At 33.7% G+C, this 19934-nt stretch overlaps 1 protein-coding gene across 15 annotated transcripts; it reads right to left on the reverse strand.

The window, feature by feature from the left end:
* Positions 1 to 780: 780 nt before the first annotated feature.
* LOC107962575 (mRNA-capping enzyme) lies at positions 781 to 16865 on the reverse strand. Of its 15 annotated transcripts, XM_041115092.1 has the most exons (5): positions 16534 to 16776; positions 16197 to 16373; positions 15932 to 15990; positions 6435 to 6493; positions 781 to 2811 (listed from the first exon to the last, which is right to left on the reverse strand). In XM_041115092.1, the coding sequence occupies exon 5, from the start codon at positions 2767 to 2769 to the stop codon at positions 796 to 798; it is 1974 nt and encodes a 657-aa protein (XP_040971026.1). In that variant the 5' UTR covers positions 2770 to 2811; positions 6435 to 6493; positions 15932 to 15990; positions 16197 to 16373; positions 16534 to 16776; the 3' UTR covers positions 781 to 795. The 15 variants fall into 15 exon arrangements, with proteins under 15 accessions (XP_040971026.1, XP_040971024.1, XP_040971020.1 ...); XM_041115090.1 differs by lacking the exon at positions 15932 to 15990; XM_041115086.1 differs by lacking the exon at positions 15932 to 15990 and having other exon boundaries at positions 6431 to 6493.
* Positions 16866 to 19934: the final 3069 nt, after the last annotated feature.

The following is a 19934-nucleotide window of genomic DNA, read 5'->3' on the forward strand; positions in this document are numbered from 1 at the left end:
GTGGTTGGTGGCAGAGCAAGGCTGATGGGAGTTGGTGGCTAGTGGCGGGGGTATGGCTAACAGCGGCTTAGGGGCAAGGATAAGGGACCAATTTTACAAATATTAGAAGTTGAGGGGCTTTTGTAATTTTTTGCTTTGACCCATTAACTTTTTTTTTTGAATAATCTTATTATACGTTCTTATTATATCTACTCTTTTTAACACAATACCTAGAATTACTTATACTCTTTCCTCGATCCTTGAATAGGAGGATAATGCAAATGGGCGTATTTATGGGGCTGGCAAGGGCTTGATCCCCCCTAAAATGAAATTTTTTTTCATTTAAGCCCTTTATAATTTTTAAAATTTTAAATTAGTAAATGTAAAATTATACTTTGGCCCCTAAAAATGATAAAAATTTGATTTGATCTTTTAAAAATTATAAAAATATAAGCTATTCAAATGGTGAAATTATATTTTTACTATTGTAAAAATTACAATTTAATTTTGGCCCTTCTAAAAAAAATTTCTACCTTTGCCCCTAAAAATACGTTTTAGTGCACTCGAACTTACATTCTCCTACATTGACAAAAATCAAACTAAGGCTCAATCAACAACAATATTTAGAATTTATAATTGAAAATAATTGAATTTGAAAGTTTTGAATATTGAGAATTGAAATCAAGACATAATAAAAAAAATTACAAAGAGCTTTTGGGATAAAATTGGATTTTCATAGAGAATTTTCCTATCAATGATCAATAGAGCTAAAGCGTCGGCTCATCATTTATTGTTAGATGCATAGATGATAGTTCCTTAATTAATTATTTTCATAGAATCTTTAGTTGCTAATGGTAGTAATTTTATTTTCCATATATACGTCAACCAGAATAACCATTTTTCATTATGACATTTAAATATTACAATAAGTATACTCATGAACATACATAAGTAATTAAAACTCAACTGATGAGTAGGAGGATGTTTATAAATAGGCAAGCAAATAATGTCATCAATCTCCTTTAATAAAATGTCTGCTGTAATGTTATCCCTTATGCTTCTCATCACCTTCTTGTAGGTGTTCAAATCATTAGGGCTTGTTTTATCATTTCTCTTCCTCATATAAACCCACACCATGTCCTTGCTGTCCCAAGAACATTCAATGATCATCATAGAATATGAGCTAGGATTTGAGCCATCTCTGAAATCAACTCTGTGCCCTTCCATCACCTTCTTTCTCCCATTTTCGTGAAGGAAAAGTTTATGATCATCGTTAACACCCATCTGGAACAGGAAATCAACTGAGTTCATTTCAGCATATTTCCATTTGAGAAGGCCTTCATGAGTGTAAGGTATGTAAGGATCATCTCGACCTTGAAAAATAAGACCATCTGCTTCATGACAAAGTTTGGGGATTAACTCCTTTAATATCTTTGGCACAGTTGAAAGTGACCAAAAATCTTTTCTCCCAACCCTGAAAGATTCCAATTCATATCTGTAACATGAATGCTTGCTTTGGCTAATGTTTTTCTGATCTCGATTTCGAGGCTCGATCACTTCTTTCTCCACCATATTCCATCTTTCAGAGAATGGTTTCTCCATCAGATTATTTCCATTACAAGCAATGATATCGAAAACCAAGAATCTTCTTTCCTTGTTTTGAGAACATGGCAAAGTACCAATCACCATCTCTCCATCAAGCAAGGTATAATGGTGAGTACTATTTCCGTAACTGCATGGGAACCTTATCTGAACTCTTCGGAAATTAAAATGTCTATCGATCAAATAACATCCATCGACAGTTATTAGCATCATATACCGAGTCCCATCAGCTTTCCATGTAGCATAATAGTAATGTTGCCTCAAAAGTTGCAAATTATCCCTGTTGAGTGAAACAGGGTGAGACCCTGGAAACCTTCTAGCTCTTTCAACATTTAGGTTTAACATCTTGTAGCATGATTCCCTAAGAGATTTCATTTGATTGAATGGTATTTTATCTCCCAAGATATCATCATTTTGTATTGTTGGACCCGCATCCAGTCTATGATTCTCATTCAACGTTGCATTCGAGGTCCACTGAGGAGATGATGGATAGGCAAACATTACAGGCTTTCCTTCGTTATAAAATGCATACAGAGCATCAATATAGTTTGGCTTGTAGATTCCAGGAGGACGAGCACGAGCAAATATTTCCATTGCTTGAGTGACGGGCATCAATGGCTGAAAACGCATCAGATAATGAACAATCATAAACCCGGTCCGATTATGCCCGTGTGTACAATGAACAAGCACGTAATTCTTCGACTCATTCGCCCGACGTGAAAAGAATTTCGACAACTCATACACAAAAATGTTCACGGAGAAGTTATCGGGCACAGCATCACGCCCCTTGCATCTAATCTTGACGTACTCAATCCCTTTTTGCTTTAAGTCTGGAACTGAATAGTAACGACAAGTATTCGTCAAATCAATCACTAAACTCAGCTTCCCATTGGAATTTTCCACCCTTTGAATCACTTGCTTGAAAGAGTATGTTTTTCCAGGCGGAATGTTGGTTTGGAAGGATTCATCAAGAGGGACCTTGGAAGGAAGAATGCAGCCCAAGATTTGTTGACCAAGTGAAGGGCAATCCAACCAAGCAGGAGGGATCTCATTCTCATCATGAATTCTGGGGTAACTCTCACTTTGATGAAACCGATCAACATGAAGAAGCCGTCGCTTGTGATCTTCTAAGTCTTGTATTTTCAGTCTCTTTCGGCTTTCTTGATCACTTGAAGGATTTGAGACCATTCTAAATTAAATTTGTGGCGTTCAATTCCTGGCCAAACAAAACTAAAGAAAAGGGAAAATTGGAGAGACAAGGCAATATATATTTTCCGCAAACCAGGGAAATTAATGAACAACAGAATAAAAAGTATCTTGTGAAAGTTGATAGGGAGATAAAAGACAACATCTTATATATGCGTATATTAAGTGATTCCTTTACGAATGAGGCAAGGATTACCCACAAGGTTGGACCATTGGTGGGGGTGCCTTCAACCTCATGAAAGTTCAGATCCATTTATATAATGGTGGGGGTGCCTTCAACCTCATGAAAGTTCAGATCCATTTATATATAAAGATTGAGTAATAATTTAATTGATATGAACATTATTATTAATATAAGAGGACATGGGTTTGAATACGCTGAAGCGTATTATTCTTTTATTTATGAGTTGAGAGGGACTATGAGTAGTTTTAGACATTATATGATTAGATCCTCAAAATAAATTATTATAAGAAATATTTTATATGTTATTAAATTTGTAATTATTAGAAGAAGAAACATCAACTTAATTATTGAATTGAGATAAAATTTCAAAATATTTAATATTAGTTTTTAAATATTTAAATTATTCATTATTTTTTTTTGAAAAAAAATTATTCATTAATTTACTTATCCATTTTTTTGGGTTTTTTTTTTACATGAACTATTATTTTTTTATAATATTAGGAGTGAGGCTTGAGGGTAACACTATTAGAATCCATGTTTATGTCTGATAAGAATTTTAAACACCATCTTATTTAAGTCAAAACTGGATTATCCATCTCTTTTATCGCTATTGTTTCAAATTATTTTATTAAATTTCTTGTCACAAGTGGAAAAACTATTAACTCAATAAAACAACACCAAATATAAAAACACGAGTATTTATAACATTTTGAATTTTTACCAGTTTTTGATATCACATGCATTGCATGTGAATGTACACATTTATATTTTTATTAGTTTCCATTGTTACATATATAATTTTACATATTTATTTTTTAATTTTATTAAATAATATATATTTTATAATTCATTAAATAATATAGTTTTATAATCTCAAAAAACATTTTTGGGTAAATTATACCATTAGTCACTAAAATATGGGTAAATTTTCATTTTGGTTGCTTAATTAAAATGAGTTACAATTTGATCACTAAAGTTGGTTTAATAACAATTTTAGTCCTCAATTTTTATACTTTCTATCAATTTGACCTCAATTCCATATAAAATGATAAAAGCTGAAATTCTTTTTAAAATTTAGAAAATTCAAAAAACTAAAAATTATATAAAAGTAGATAAAAATTTCAAAAATAAATAAAGTGAGAGAAAATGAGGGAAAATTGCTTTTAGACCCTCCAATTTTTTCTCTCTATTATCTATATAGAAGTATTCAATACCATTCTTTAAAGTAACATAAAAAAAAGGTAAAAACATCAAGTAAAATTATTGGTTCTCTGTTTTTTCACCTATTTTTGTTTCTCGACATAACTTTTTCATTATAAGAACAAAAAATAGAATATAATTTATTTTTACAATTTGAGTTCTAAAAAATAATTTAAATGCATTGAAAATTTGAATTGGGTCTGAAAAGGAAAATTGTGGTATATTTTATTTTATTTTTCTGCTAAAGAAATGGCATCAGAGTTGATTTTGCAAGCTTATGTAATATCAGTTCTGGATGTTCTTTAAGGTCATAGAACTTGACTTGAAGATATTACTAATTTGGTTTCGAGAAAAACTGAGGAAGCATGTAATGATTTGATTTTTTTGTTTTGATTTTGTTCTATTTTTATTTTGTTATTAGATTCTGTTGAATGATAATTTTCTTTATTTCTCATGCATATTAGTTCTTCAACAACAGCATATTCGAGATTTTATTTTTTTCTAGAATTTTTATATAGAATTTTCTATTTTAAAATGATTTTGAGCTTTTTTTATAATTTTTTATATAGAATCAAAGTAAAATTTACAAAAAAAATATAAAAATTAAGGACTAAAATTGATATTATACCAATTATAAAATTTCATTTAATAGTTGGGTGACCAGAAAAATAATTTTCAGAACTTTAGTGATCAAATTGTAACATTTTATAGTTAAGTTATCAAAACAAAAACTTACCTATAGTTAATGACTAATAGTGTAGTTTACCTAATATTTTTTACTAATTAAATGAGAATTTGTTTAGTTTTTAAAAATAATTTAGAAAACAAGATACCATTTAAAAAGTAATGAAAATAGTAAAATAATAAGTAATTAGATATTTAACTAAAAAATTAGTTAAACATTGAATTAATATACATCTATAAAAACAATATACAATTTTGAAACTATACTAACTATGTATGTGATTTTACGTATTTAATATTTAATTAATTTTTTAAATATTATATTTTTATTACAATAACTAACATAAATTAATATTTCTTATTTAAATAATTGAATATAGATATACTAACTTTTCATTTTAAATATTATAATAGAAATTTTTTAAATAATAATTTCCAAATTTTTAACATTTTCAACGTGCAATATAGTTTTACTTTATATAATTAATTCAAAGTAACATTAATCAAATAATTAACTCTAATATTAATTAAGTAATAATTACGATTTTTAGGATTCTATTTAAGTAATAACTCTATTTTACATTAATAAAATTAGCACAACTTTTGTTTACCTTAAAATTTTTTAAACTAATAATTATAAATTATAATTATGATCATCACACTTTTTTTTATAATTTATGTTTAAAATTTTATTCAAATAATAATGTTATTTTAAAAATTAGCATAACTTTTTTTAACAAGTAATTTTAATTTTAATTTTAATTGTCTTTAAATGTATAATTATCACAATATTTATTATATTATAATTATTTTTAAAAGTTAATTTAATAATATGATGAAAAATAAAAGGTATTCTCGCAGGTTCAAAAGGTTTTTCCAGCTTTTAGATATATTAAAATAAGGTAAATTATAAACTAAGTATTTTAATAAAAACCCTAGCCAAGAGTGCTTTGCTTAGCATCCTAGAGAGAACAGTTTTTTCTGTGGCTTGGGATGAAGGAAAGTGGTGGTCACAATGGTTTTATAGGAGATGAGATCTCCCTTCTGGCAGAGGAACTTATTCAGTTATCGGTCAAAAGCTCAAAGGTGGTACCAAGCTAGAAGCCAACCCTAATCTGCACTATTTGGACAAAAAAAATCCTATAATCCAAATAGTTTTAAGGCACAGATGAAAAGTATTTGGAAAACAAAGAAAAAGTTCGAGATCCAACTGGCAGGGCAAAATCTATTCTTGATAGTGTTTGATAGTAAAGAAGATTTGGAGACAGTTATGGAGGGACAACCATGGTTATTTAGGATAAATTTAGTGCTCTTTGATCGGTTAACTACATCGATCGAAAGGAGTCAAATTTAGCTTAATTCATCCCTGTATTGGATTAAGATTGGTCCATGTTTACCAGAATTCAATAAAAAAGATTTGATGCATGTTATTGGGGCTACTTTTGGAGGTATTATTAATGGGGAATTCTATCGACTTAGATTTCAATTCGATGTGCAAAACCCCTGCGTAGGGTATTTTCGTCTCAACAGAAAACCAATGTATGTCCTGGATTCCTTTTAAATATGAAAAATTACCTACTTTCTGCTTTGGTTGTAGTCTGATGGGGCACGAGCTCACTAAATGTCTCAAGTCTACACCTGTAGAAAAAAATAAAATCAAAGATGATCCTCCTTTTTCTTTAGAACTAAAAGCAGAAGTAAATTTTATTGGAAAAGAGAGTTTAAAGTTTAGTGCCCTTTCAAAGAAGATGCAGACTCAATGTTCATATACAGGTGATATAGAGAAAATATCTAAGCTAAATTTTCAAGAGAAGGGTAACAGTGCTACTGCCTAAAGAAGTCAGGATAGTGCACAACTCACAGGAAATAAGAAAGCGATGATGATAATGCATGAAGCAATAGTTAGTTAAGAAAAAGAGAATGAGGAAATTAACAATCACGTAGAAATCTTGAAACCAGTCAAGAAACCAAGATGGAAGAGATTTGAGGCAGTAAGAGAGATGGACAGTGGTAACGGAGAGAGTATATTGAGAAAAAGAAAATCGGAGGATATAGAAATTGAAGATGACGGAAACGAAAAATCTTGCGATACGGAAGCAAAAAGAACGAAATATGATGACCAAGACTCTCACAATGACGGAGGCACACTTTTGTCGTCAGAAATTCTCAAGCAAAGTTGTATTACCAACCAAGATAGATCGGCAGCTGCTAGATGGCAAGCTGACCGGACACAATGAAAATCATTTGTTGGAACGTCCGTGGATTGGGGAGTTCACGGGCAACAAGAAGGCTTCGGTTTTTGCTGAAGCAACATAAACCCCAAATGGTCTTCCTTATGAGACCAAAATCAATGAAAAGCGCATGAAAAGAATTAGGAGGAGATGTGGTTTTGAGAATGAAATTGATATAGGAGCAAAAGGTTATAGAGGTGGAATTTTTATGGCATGGAAAGTAGGAATTACGATTCGTCCAAACAATTTCTCAAAAAACCATATTGGTGTGCTGGTAAAAGAGGATAATGTTAATCAAGAGTGGAGATTTATAGGGTTCTATGGCTTGCCTTACGTTACTAATAAGGATGTCTCGTGGAATTTGTTAAGGAGGTTGGGTTAAAATCAAAATCACCCATGGCTGGTATGTGGTAATTTTAATAAAATACTGGATTCTTTTAAAAAAAATAGAGGTCAACCAATGGAGGAATAAAGAATGGAAGCTTTCCGCGAGGTTCTAGAAGAATGTCAATTAATAGATATGGGGTACTCGGGGGTGTGGTTTACATGGGAAAGAGAGAACCTACCGGAAACAAATATTAAAGAGCGACTAGATAGAGGCGTGGCAAATGAGATGGATGCATCTTTTCCCAAAAAGAGTTATTCATCACTTAGCACACTCGACTTCAGATCATTGTCCCTTACTTATTAATACTAATAATGAAAAGACTTATAAAAAGAGCCCAAGTTTCAAGTTCGAGGCATGGTGGACAATGGAGGAATCTATTGAACAAGAGATTAAAAAAATCGTGGGAGTCATCAAATAGACTTATTGTTGAGAAGCTTGAAAGGCTGCAGATAAGATTGATCAGGTGGGCAAGCTCAATTAAAAAGGGTAAAAATGGGTTAAAGAATAACCTCACGAAAGATCTTGATAATTTACTAGCAAGTGATAGGGATGCTGACACAATGGCAAAGCTGATTGATACTAGAATTCAACTCAATATGGAGATTGATAAAGATGAAATGTACTGGGAACAAAGGGCGCGAGCCAATTGCTTCAACTAGAAGATAAAAATTCTACTTTTTCCCACAAACATGCCTCATTTCGTAGACGAATTAACACTATTACTAGGCTGGAAACTGAATAAGGGAGGGAAATTTCTGGGGAACCAACAATTAATGAGGCAGCCTCAAATTACTTCCAGAACTTATTTTCTTCAAAGGGAATTGACAATTTATCCCACCTTTTAAAAGATATTAATTCTAATATTTCATCTGATATCAATACATATTTATTAGTACCTTTTACAGCAGAAGAGGTATTTTCAGCTTTGAAAGGAATGGGGCCCACTAAAACACCAGGTTGTGATGGCTTTCCAGCTTTATTTTTTCAAAAATTCTAGTACATGGTAGGTAAAGATGTTGAAAATTTTTGTTTGGGTATTCTGAACGATGGAAAGGATTTAGACTCTCTAAACCTTACAAACATTGTACTTATCCCAAAATTACCAAATCTCACAAGTCTTGTTAACTTCAGACTTATTAGCTTATGCACATTTTTATACAAAATTGTGGAAAAAGCAATAGCTAATCGTCTTCAAGAAGTCATTAGAAAATGTATTGACAAGGCTTAAAATGCTTTTATTCTCGAAAGGTTAATTACTTACAACGTGCTTGTGGCTTATGAACTCTTACATACACTACGTCAAAAACAGACTGAGAAAAAAGGGCTTATAACAGTTAAACTAGATATGAGTAAGGCTTACAACAGGGTTGAGTGGGCTTTTCTTAAGTAAGTTATGATTCAAATTGGATTTGCAGTGGAGTGGGTAACATCAATCATGAAGTGCATCTCCACAGTCTCGTACACAGTGAATATCAATGGAAAAAGAGGAGATATTTTTAAACCCACTAGAGGGCTTCGTCAAGGTGACCCGCTTAGCCCTTTTCTTTTCTTGATTTGCAGTGAATGACTCTCATTGCTAATAATAATGTCAACAGTTGAGGGATCAATGAAGGGAGTGAAGGCTAGTAGAAGAGGACCAGAAATATCACACCTGCTGTTTGCAGATGACTGTATATTGTTTGGTGAAGCAACACATAAAGGGGCAAGAATTTTAAAAGAAATTTTGAAAGAATATGAACAGTGCTTAGGCCAATATGTGAACTTTAAGCAAATCAACAATTTTTTATAGCTCAAATACAATAGAAAGAGACAAAGAAGAAACTTCGAGTTTGCTAGGTGTGCGATGCTCCACAAATTTGGAAAAATATCTAAGACTCCCTAATGTTGTAGGCAGGCGAAAGAAGGAAGCTTTTCAGAATCTCAAAGATAAAGTTAAGTTGAGAATTGAAAACTGGAGTACAAGGTTACTGTCACAATGAGGAAATTAGGTCTTTATAAAATCTGTTTTGCAGGCAATTCCAACTTATTCTATGTTATGTTTCCTCTTACCAAAATTGTCATGTGGGGAGTTAGAAATATTTTCACAAAATTCTGGTGGCAAAAAGGTCAGGGAAGGAAAGGGATACATTGGTGTCAATGGAAATTTTTATGTCGAGCAAAAGAGGAGGGGGAACGGGTTTTAGAAATCTGGAGCAATTCAATATTTCACTACTAGCTAAGTAGGGGTGGATGATTATTACTAATCAAGATTCTTCAGTTACGCAAGTATTTAAAGCAAAATATTTTTCGAATGATAATTTTTTAAATTCCCGATTGGGGAAAACCAGTTCTTATATATGGAAAAGCATGTGGGCAGCGAAGGGTGTTTTGGAAAAAGGCATGTGTTGGAAGGTTGGTACAGGTACAAGTATCTATATCAATGCTGATGCTTGGATTCCAAATGCTTTTAATTTTAAGTTATCTTCAATTGTTAATTCCTTGCAAGATGTTAAGGTCAATGAGTTGATCGACAGTAATGAGAGAACATGAAAAAGAGAATTCATAAACAATACATTTTCAGTAGATGATGCTGGAAAAATCCTCCGCATTCCTTTAGCACGCACACCTCACGATGATCTCTTGGTCTAGGGAGGCGAGTATTCAAGCAAGTTTTCAGTTCGCAGCGCCTATAAACTATTACAAACTTTGGAGAAAATTCCTAGAGCTTACGCTGTTGGGTATGGGTTCCACTATGTGGGAAACCCATATTTTCTGCCATAATGTTTTGTCTTTCTATTATTATTGAGTGTCAAATTCTCAATTTAAAAGAGAAAAAAAAACAGAGAGTGAGATTGAAGCTCGTTGGAGAAAAAGAGAGAATAAAAAAAATCAGTTTTTCAAGCTTGGTGCAGCAGTGATCAACTCCTCGATCGAAGGTCCATCCGTGGTTCGATTGAGCTGATTTTTGGACAGCAGCTAGGTGATAAGGTGTTCTTGACTTTGTACGGTCGAATTTTTCATCCGAGACTTGTAGCGTCGGAAATACCCATTTTTCAGCAGCTACGTTTTTGGTGATATTCTCTCATTTTTCTCTCTTTTGCTAAAGATTACATATTGTTAGCCTTGTCGGAGTTGAATGCTTGTTGTAGGCTTGATATTGTGGTCTTGTAGTTGAACATTTGATGATAGTGGAACTCTTGATCGGACTCTAAAGTCCCGTGGTTTTTACCCTTGATTTAAAGGGGTTTTCCACGTAAAAATATCAGTGTCTCTATTCATTTTTGTTGTGGTTGCATTAGTTGATTTGTGGTTGATTAAGGTTGCTAGAGAACATATCTTGTGCTATTGTGCTTGCCATAATTTTTGACAGGAGTTATAAGGAGAGAAAGAACACCGGTTGTACTTTCGCTTTGTTTCGGTTGTTTGGTTTCTTCCCCAACAAACTGGTACCAGAGCTTGGTTATTGTGTCAGATAATTATGGAAATTAATACGAGCAAGATGATTATGTTGAATGGCACAAATTATCAACTTTGGCGAAATAAAATGAAGGACTTGTTGTTTGTGAAGGCTTTGCATCTTCCGGTCTTTACTACTCAAAAACCCAATTCGAAAAGTGATGAAGAATGGGAATTTGAGCATCAACAAGTGTGTGGCTTTATTCGACAATTTGTTGAAGAAAATGTTTACAACCACATTGATCAGGAGACACATGCTCGAACATTGTGGGAGAAGCTTGAAAGCTTGTATGCTTCGAGGTCGGGCAATAACAAATTTTTGCTGAAGAAAATGATGGCGCTGAAATATAAAGAAGAAATGTCTATAGCTGACCATGTTAGTGAATTTCAGAGTGTGATGAATCAGTTGCTTGGTATGGGTGTCAAATTTGATGACGAAATTTTAGGACTTTGGTTGCTTGCTACTCTACCAGACTCTTGGGAGACCTTTCGAGTCTCACTCATTAATTCTGCCCCACAGGGTATTATTACTTTGGATTTGGCTAAGAGTGGTGTGTTGAATGAAGAGGTTAGAAGATCTCAGGGTTCTACATCACAGTCCGAGGTGTTGGTTATCGAGAACAGGGGGAGAAACAGAGACAAAGATGGAAAGGGTAGAGATAAAAGCCGAAGCAAGTCAAGATCGAGATACAAGAATCTTGAATGTCATTATTGTGGCAAGAAAGGTCATATCAAGAAATATTGCTTCAAGTGGAAGAAAGAGAACAAAAGTGGTGGTGATAAACAAGATCGGAATGACGATGAAAAATCTAAGCGTGTTGCTACTGTTACTCGTGAAGATATGTTAGTTATTTGTGATGAGAATTTGGTCAACCTAGCATGCGACGAGACTAGTTGGGTGATTGATACTGGTGCATCACTTCATGTCACGTCGAGGAAGGAATTCTTCACATCTTATACTCCTGGTGATTTTGGGGTATTGAAGATGGGTAATGATAGTTTGGTTTCGGTTATTAGTATGGGAGATGTTAGCTTGGTAAGTAACAATGGAACAAAGTTAACTCTCAAGGATGTCAGACATGCACCGGATGTCCGTTTGAATTTGATTTCTGCATGAAAGCTTGATGATGAAGGATTCTGTAACACCTTCAGTGAAGGGCAGTGGAAGCTGACTAAAGGCTCCTTGGTTGTGGCTCGAGGAAAGAAGAGCTCAAATTTGTACTTGATGCAAGCTTTGACTTCTCGAGAGACGGTGAATGTGACACTGAATGACCACTCAACTGAGTTGTGGCAAAACGACTCAGTCACATGAGTGAGAAGGGGCTTAGTTGTTTAGCGAAGAAGAATCAACTTTCGGGTTTAAAGAATGCTACACTGAAGAATTGTGCTCATTGTCTAACAGGAAAGCAGAAAAAAGTTTCATTTAGAAGCCATCCTCCTCATAGGAAATCAGAGTTGCTAGAGTTGGTCCATTCAGATGTTTGTGGTCCAATAAAAGTAAGATCACATGGTGGTGCACTTTACTTTGTGACTTTCATTGATGATTGTTCAAGAAAGCTATGGGTTTACACTTTGAAGTCTAAAAATCAAGTCTTTGAGGTGTTTAAACAGTTTCAAGCATCAGTTGAAAGGGAAACTGGGAAGAAGTTGAAGTGCATTCGTACTGATAATGGTGGCGAGTACACAGGGTCGTTTCATGAGTATTGTCTGCGACAGGGAATCAAACATCAGAGAACACCACCAAAGACTCCACAGTTAAATGGGTTAGCTGAAAGAATGAACCGAACATTGATTGAGGGAGTCAGATGTTTGTTGTCAGATGCAAAGTTACCAAGATCGTTTTGGGCTGAAGCTTTGAATACAGTGACACATGTGATAAATCTGTCTCCTAGTGTTCCTTTGAAAGGTGATGTGCCAGATAGAGTTTGGTTTGGTAAAGACGTGTCATATGATCACCTACGTGTGTTCGGTTGTAAAGCATTTGTTCATGTTTCAAAGGATGAAAGATCCAAATTAGATGCCAAGGCTCGACAATGCATTTTTATTGGTTATGGTCTAGATGGTGAGTTTGGTTATAGACTCTATGATCCAGTTCAGAAGAAACTCGTGAGAAGCAGAGATGTTGTCTTCATTGAGGATCAGGCCATTGATGACATTGATAAGACGGAGAAAGTGGATTCACAAGGTAGTGGTGACTTGATCGATGTGAATCCAGTTCCCCTAGACTCTTTACCAGATCCTATCCAGGATGATGTGCATGGTGATGTTAGTGGTGACCATCAGACTATAGGTGACTTTGATACTCCCATGGATGATGTTGTGAATGATCAACAACAAGCACCTATAGCTCCACTAGCAGTTCCACTTCGAAGGTCTTCCAGAGATCGACGATCTTCTGTCAGGTATTCTCCTGATGAATATGTTCTTTTGACTGACGGGGGAGAACCTGAATGTTATGAAGAGGCTATAGAGAGTGAATGCAAAGATCAGTGGGTTGAAGCGATGAAAGACAAACTTCAATCCTTGCATGAGAACCATACTTTTGAATTGGTGACACTGCCTAAGGGCAAAAGAGTTTTGAATAATCGGTGGGTTTACAGGTTGAAGCAAGAAGAGAAGTCTTCATCTCCACGATACAAAGCTAGATTGGTCGTCAAGGGTTATACTCAGAAAAAGGGGGTTGATTTTGAAGAAATATTTTCTCCGATTGTGAAGATGTCCTCTATCAGAACTATACTGAGTTTGGCAGCTTGTTATGACCTAGAGGTTAAACAAATGGATGTGAAAACTACTTTTCTTCATGGTGACTTGGAAGAGGAGCTTTACATGGAGCAGCCAGAGGGTTTTGTTGCACAAGGGAAAGAAGACTATGTGTGCAGATTGAAGAAGAGCTTGTATGGTTTGAAGCAAGCTCCAAGGCAATGGTACAAGAAGTTTGAGTCTGTTATGGGGGAGCAAGGCTACAAGAAGACTACTTCTGATCATTGTGTGTTTGTTAAGAGATTCTCTGGTGATGATTTTATTATTCTTTTGCTCTATGTTGATGATATGCTTATTGTTGGTCAGAATGCTTCTAGAATTGAGAAGTTGAAACAAGAGTTGAGTAAATCCTTTGCAATGAAGGATTTGGGGCTAGCAAAGTAAATTCTTGGCATAAGACTGACACGTGATAGAAAGGCCAAGAAATTATGGTTATCACAAGAGAGGTACATTGAGAAAGTACTTCAAAGGTTTAGTATGGACAAAGCTAAAGCGGTGAATACTCCATTTGCTATGCACTTTAGATTGAGTGTTAAGCATAGTCCTTCCACAGAAAAGGAGAAGGAAGAGATGCAGAAAATTCCTTACTCTTCAGCCGTGGGTAGTTTGATGTACGCAATGGTTTGCACGAGACCAGACTTGGCTTATGCCGTTGGTACAGTTAGTCGGTTTCTTTCTAATCCAGGCAGAGAGCATTGGAATGCAGTGAAGTGGATTATGAGATATCTTCGTGGCACTTCCAACATGAAACTTTGTTTCGGCAATGAGAAACTTGTTCTTGTTGGGTATACAGATTCAGACATGGCCGGAGAAATTGACTCGAGGAGATCTACTTCAGGTTACTTAATCACTTATGCAGGGGGAGCTGTGGCATGGCAATCGAGACTGCAAAAGTGTGTTGCATTGTCCACCACCGAATCAGAGTTCATTGCAGCAACCGAAGCGTGTAAGGAGATGCTTTGGATGAAAAAGTTTGTGCATGAGCTTGATTTTACTCGAGAGAAGTATGTCCTGTACTGTGATAGCCAGAGTGCTATTCATCTTGGTAAGAACTCAACTTTTCATGCTAGATCTAAACATATTGATGTGAGGTACCATTGGATACGAGATGTTCTTGAAGCTAAGCTGTTAGAGCTTGAGAAGATACACACTAATGATAATGGTGCTGATATGTTGACGAAGGCCTTACCAAGAGGAAAGTTTGAAGCATGTTGTTTGACCTCCGGCATGGAGGCATTCCTCACATAGTTGGAGGGGGAGATTTGTTGGGTATGGATCCCACTATGTGGAAAACCCATATTTTCTGCCATAATGTTTTGTCTTTCTATTATTATTGAGTGTCAAATTCTCAATTTAAAAGAGAAAAAAAATAGAGAGTGAGATTGAAGCTCGTTGGAGAAAAAGAGAGAATAAAAAAAAATCAGTTTTTCAAGCTTGGTGCAGCAGTGATCAACTCCTCGATCGAAGGTCCATCCGTGGTTCGATTGAGCTGATTTTTGGACAGCAGCTAGGTGATAAGGTGTTCTTGACTTTGTACTATCGGATTTTTCATCCGAGACTTGTAGCGTCGGAAATACCCATTTTTCAGCAGCTACGTTTTTGGTGATATTCTCTCATTTTTCTCTCTTTTGCTAAAGATTATATATTGTTAGCCTTGTCGGAGTTGAATGCTTGTTGTAGGCTTGATATTGTGATCTTGTAGTTGAACATTTGATGATAGTGGAACTCTTGATCGGACTCTAAAGTCCCGTGGTTTTTACCCTTGATTTAAAGGGGTTTTCCACGTAAAAATATCGGTGTCTCTATTTATTTTTGTTGTGGTTGCATTAGTTGATTTATGGTTGATTAAGGTTGCTAGAGAACATATCTTGTGCTATTGTGCTTGCCATAATTTTTGACAGGAGTTATAAGGAGAGAAAGAACACCGGTTGTGCTTTCGCTTTGTTTCGGTTGTTTGGTTTCTTCCCCAACATACGCTTTACAAACCGGCTATATGATTTTTTACAAAAAAACTCTGGCTCCTAAATCTACCAAACAAAATTAAGGTTATAATATGGAGAATCTCATAGAATTATTTGCCGACGAGGGCTAATATGCAGCACCGTCAGCTTGTCAGTAATACAAACTGCCCTCAGTATGGTGAAAGAGCTAAAACAATCGACCATATTTTTCGCGAATGTCTTGTCATAGTGAAAGTTTGGACACTATTAAAATTCAGAATATTATTTTGGATCCTAACATGGATTTTTTATAGTGGATTACCTGGATTTTTGATCAGTTTTCCTCGCATCAGAGGCGGCTCTTCTGTTGTGGACTATGGGCTATTTGGGGAGAGAGAAACAGAAGAGTACATGACCAGAAAAACAGTACAGGGCAGCAAATAGCAGATTTCATCGACAACTATATTGCTGAACTTAATAGGTTAGAAATAAGAAGTTCAGTTAAGGGGAAGGAGACAAGAAAATGGAGCTACCCACTTCGCGAATTCGTAAAAATAAATTTTGATAGTGCGTATGATGCGACTCACCATCAATCTGCCTCAAGGATTGTGGCCAGAAACAGAGAAGGGCTTGTCTTACTTTCCTGCTCAGAGATCCACCACGGGGTATCTTCCGCATTTGCAGCTGAAGCAATCGCTTGTAGAAAAGCAGTCCAAGTAGGAGTGGAGCAAGAATGGTCGAAGGTGATAATAGAAGGCGATTCCCTCATGATAATCAAGAAATGCGCAACCAAAAGTCAAGATCGTTCACATATAGAAGCTTAATAGATTTAGAAGCTTCATATTCAAACATACACTAAGATCTGCAAAAGCCCTTGCACATATAATAGCAACGGAAACTCTAAAAAGAGAAGAAGAGACTTACCTGGAAATGAGGGTCCCGGTGTATGCTGAAATTCAACGAAGGATGGATTGGAGACGAGAACTAGATTGATAACGAAGGGGAAACAGAGAAAAGAAAGAAAAGTAAAAAGAAGCAGAAGAAATGGTTTTTTGAAAGAACAAGCTTTCCTAAAAAACTAAATCGTCAAAAGGAAAATTAAAAGGGTACTCAGATGACAAGACGATTTCTAGTATTTTCTGACTGGGCATTGATTAGGCACATCAATCAATAATTCTTGACTATTCGGCAAATTTCTAGATATTTTCTACTTAGTTTTTGGGCTTTTTTAGGTTCAAGCCGTGTTTTTGTTTAGTTGTTTATTGGTTTTTTTCTTTTGCTTTTGAGTTTGTACTATGCACTTTTATTTTCTTCAATATAAAGCCCAGTATGAAGTCTTTCAAAAAAAAAAAGTAAATTATAATATTAAATTGAAAAAAATTAATAAAGCAACATGCATAAATTATAATAATAATTCATGCCAAATGTGAAAATATTTACACTAAATAATAAATATATTTAATAATAATGATTAAAATGGTTAATTTTTTTTATCCAGCATACTTACTTCCTAGACCTGATCATGGGTTGGGTCACCCAGCCCAACTCGAAGGCCCGCCCAAAATGTGGGAGGGTTTGGGAAAAAATATAGGCTCGAAAAATGGGTTTGGACTAAAAAATAAGGTCCGTTTAAAAAATAGGCTGGGCCTCGAGTAAAATATTTTTGGCCTAGGCCCGGCCCAACCCAAATTCATTAGAAGACAAAAAAAATTTGCTCTTTTTTTTACGTGTTATTTTCTTGTTGTTTTCTCCCTATTTTGCTACCATTTTACTATTATGTTGTTACTATTTTATTGTTATTGTTTGAATATTGTGTAAAACTTATTTTATTGTTAATTTTGTTATTATTTTAAAGGCATTTGCTTATTAAGTAGTATTCATCTTAGTGTTATTTAAGTCTATATATTTTTTAAAATTTATTTTCAATTTGTTGGGAAATATTTATTTTGATATTTTTAGTATTTTTGATGTATTATATATATTTAAAAATTATATAAAAAATTAATATGGGCAGGCCGGATCGGACCTGGGCTTTAGCATTTTTATCCGGGTCAGATTCTCATTTTTTAGGCCGGGCTAGGCCTGGATCTAATAAATGAGCCTAATTTTTTAGTTGAGCCCGACCCAAACTTGCCCGGCCCAACCATGATCACCTCTATCACTTCCCCAAACCTAAAAACAAGTTAAAAAGACAGCATTGTGTATGGCATGCAATATCAACAGTCTAAATTCACTAAGTGAGAAGTAATAATGATCCTCATCCGGGTGGACCTTTGTGAGAGCCTACGTATATGATAATTCTACAAAACTAGCCGCCATTCCATTGCATATCCCAGAGCTCTACAAAGAAAAATGGAACTGCACCTAAACAAGTTGCTGCAGCCATTGCTAATGTCAAAACTGCAACTATGGACAAACACTCTACTGTCATCCTTAAAACTTATGGCTTTCTCCGTATAAGTGCCATCTATAACGTTATTGGGAGGATATCTTATCCTTTTCGAAATTTCAAGTAACACAAAGATGAAGAATAAAGGCAGAAGCTGATGTTTGACTCTAAATAATGTTGCTCTAATTTTTCCCACAAATCTATCATCAATAATGAATGTTATTAATCAAATAAAATTCCCTCCTAGTGAAGCCAATCCTGCAATATGTTTGGAAATGCACCTGCACAACATTAAAATGCAAATTTGCATCAAGAGATTGGCTGTGGAAGCAGGGGTGGTGCGGAGGGAAAAATGGGTAATGGAAAAAGATGATGAACAGTGGCAGAGGGTAAAAAAATAGTAAAAAAATATGACATGCATGCACAATCAGTCAGGTTTAACGTTTTGGTGACTAAAATGAATTTTTTTTCAAACGATGGTGATCAAATTACAAGTATTTTTATTTGAGTGATCAAAATGAAAGTACCCAAAAAGTTGAGTGACCCAATTAGGAAATTTAAAAGTAGCAATAATTTTAATTTTTTTTATAACATTTACTAAGTTTTATATAATTTTTTTTATAATTTTCAAAAACTTTTATAATGTTTTAGTAATTTCTAATCATTTTTAAATTTTTTTAATAAAAATTATTTCTTATTTTTGTTTTCTCACACATGTTGCTCTACATCATACGATAAACATGTTTATCATTGTTCATCAATCACCTCTCATCAACTAAAACTAATTACTATCACTCACTTTAAACCATCAAACACTAAACTCAATATCTCTCGGGCTCTTTACTCGACACTCTATCCAAATCTAATTACAATCACATTTCGAATTTCTTATAAAAATCTAATCTAAACTTTCAAAAAAAAAAGTAATTTTCTTATATATAATTTTTACAACTTTTTATACTTTTAATAAATTTTTATAGATTTTTTCATCATTTTAATTATTATTATATATAATTTTCAATAATTTTTAATGTTTTATAATATTTGTTTAATATTTTAATTTTTTGAAGTTTTTATAATTTTTTAAAATTTTATGATATTTAATAATTTTTTATACATTTTCTATAATTTTTAAAAAATATATTATATTTTAATAATATTTAGGCTAAAATTTTATAATAATTATAATAATTTAATATTTCATTTTAATTCATTTTATATATTTTTCTATAATTTTTAAAATATTTTAATATTTAATATTTAATATTTTAATAATTTTTGAGAATTTTATATCCTTAAAAATCAATTAATTCCTCCTAAATTAATTAAAAATCAATTAAGTCCTCGTCTCAATTAAGCCCTCCACGTTAGCATTTTTTCACGCTAGCCATCTTGTCAACTGCCATGCCATAAAAAATTTCACATCAGTTGCCATGTCATTTTCCATGTCAATATTTAACGATCCATCAAGGACCTTAACAGAAATCACAATTCGAAGGACCCAATTGATTACACTTTTCAACCAAGGGCCTAATTAATTTTTGAATTACTTTTGAAGGGCTTTTTTTTAATACTTTAGCCAAAATTTATATAAAAATTTTAATACTTTAGCCAAAATTTATATAAAAAAACTAATAAGGCTTTTGCTTAAAAGGGCAAAATTAGGACTTTGGTAAGCTTAATGTTCTAGTTTAAAGTCCCATAATGTGTGTGGTTTTTATATTCGTTTTAGGTTTAACTTTTTTTTATATATAAATTTTATATCAAAATAAACAATGGGTTTTAAATTTTTTTTTATCTTTTCTAACTTCATTAGTTCCTGGTTGATTCGTGGTACCTACTTAATCAATAAATAGTAGATAAACATCTACTAAATTATCTTCCTCCATTATTATTGTAACATCCTGAAATTTAGGGTTAGAAATTTTGATGTTTG

This window comes from Gossypium hirsutum, chromosome A06, assembly GCF_007990345.1.
Source record: "Gossypium hirsutum isolate 1008001.06 chromosome A06, Gossypium_hirsutum_v2.1, whole genome shotgun sequence".
NCBI lineage: Eukaryota > Viridiplantae > Streptophyta > Magnoliopsida > Malvales > Malvaceae > Gossypium > Gossypium hirsutum.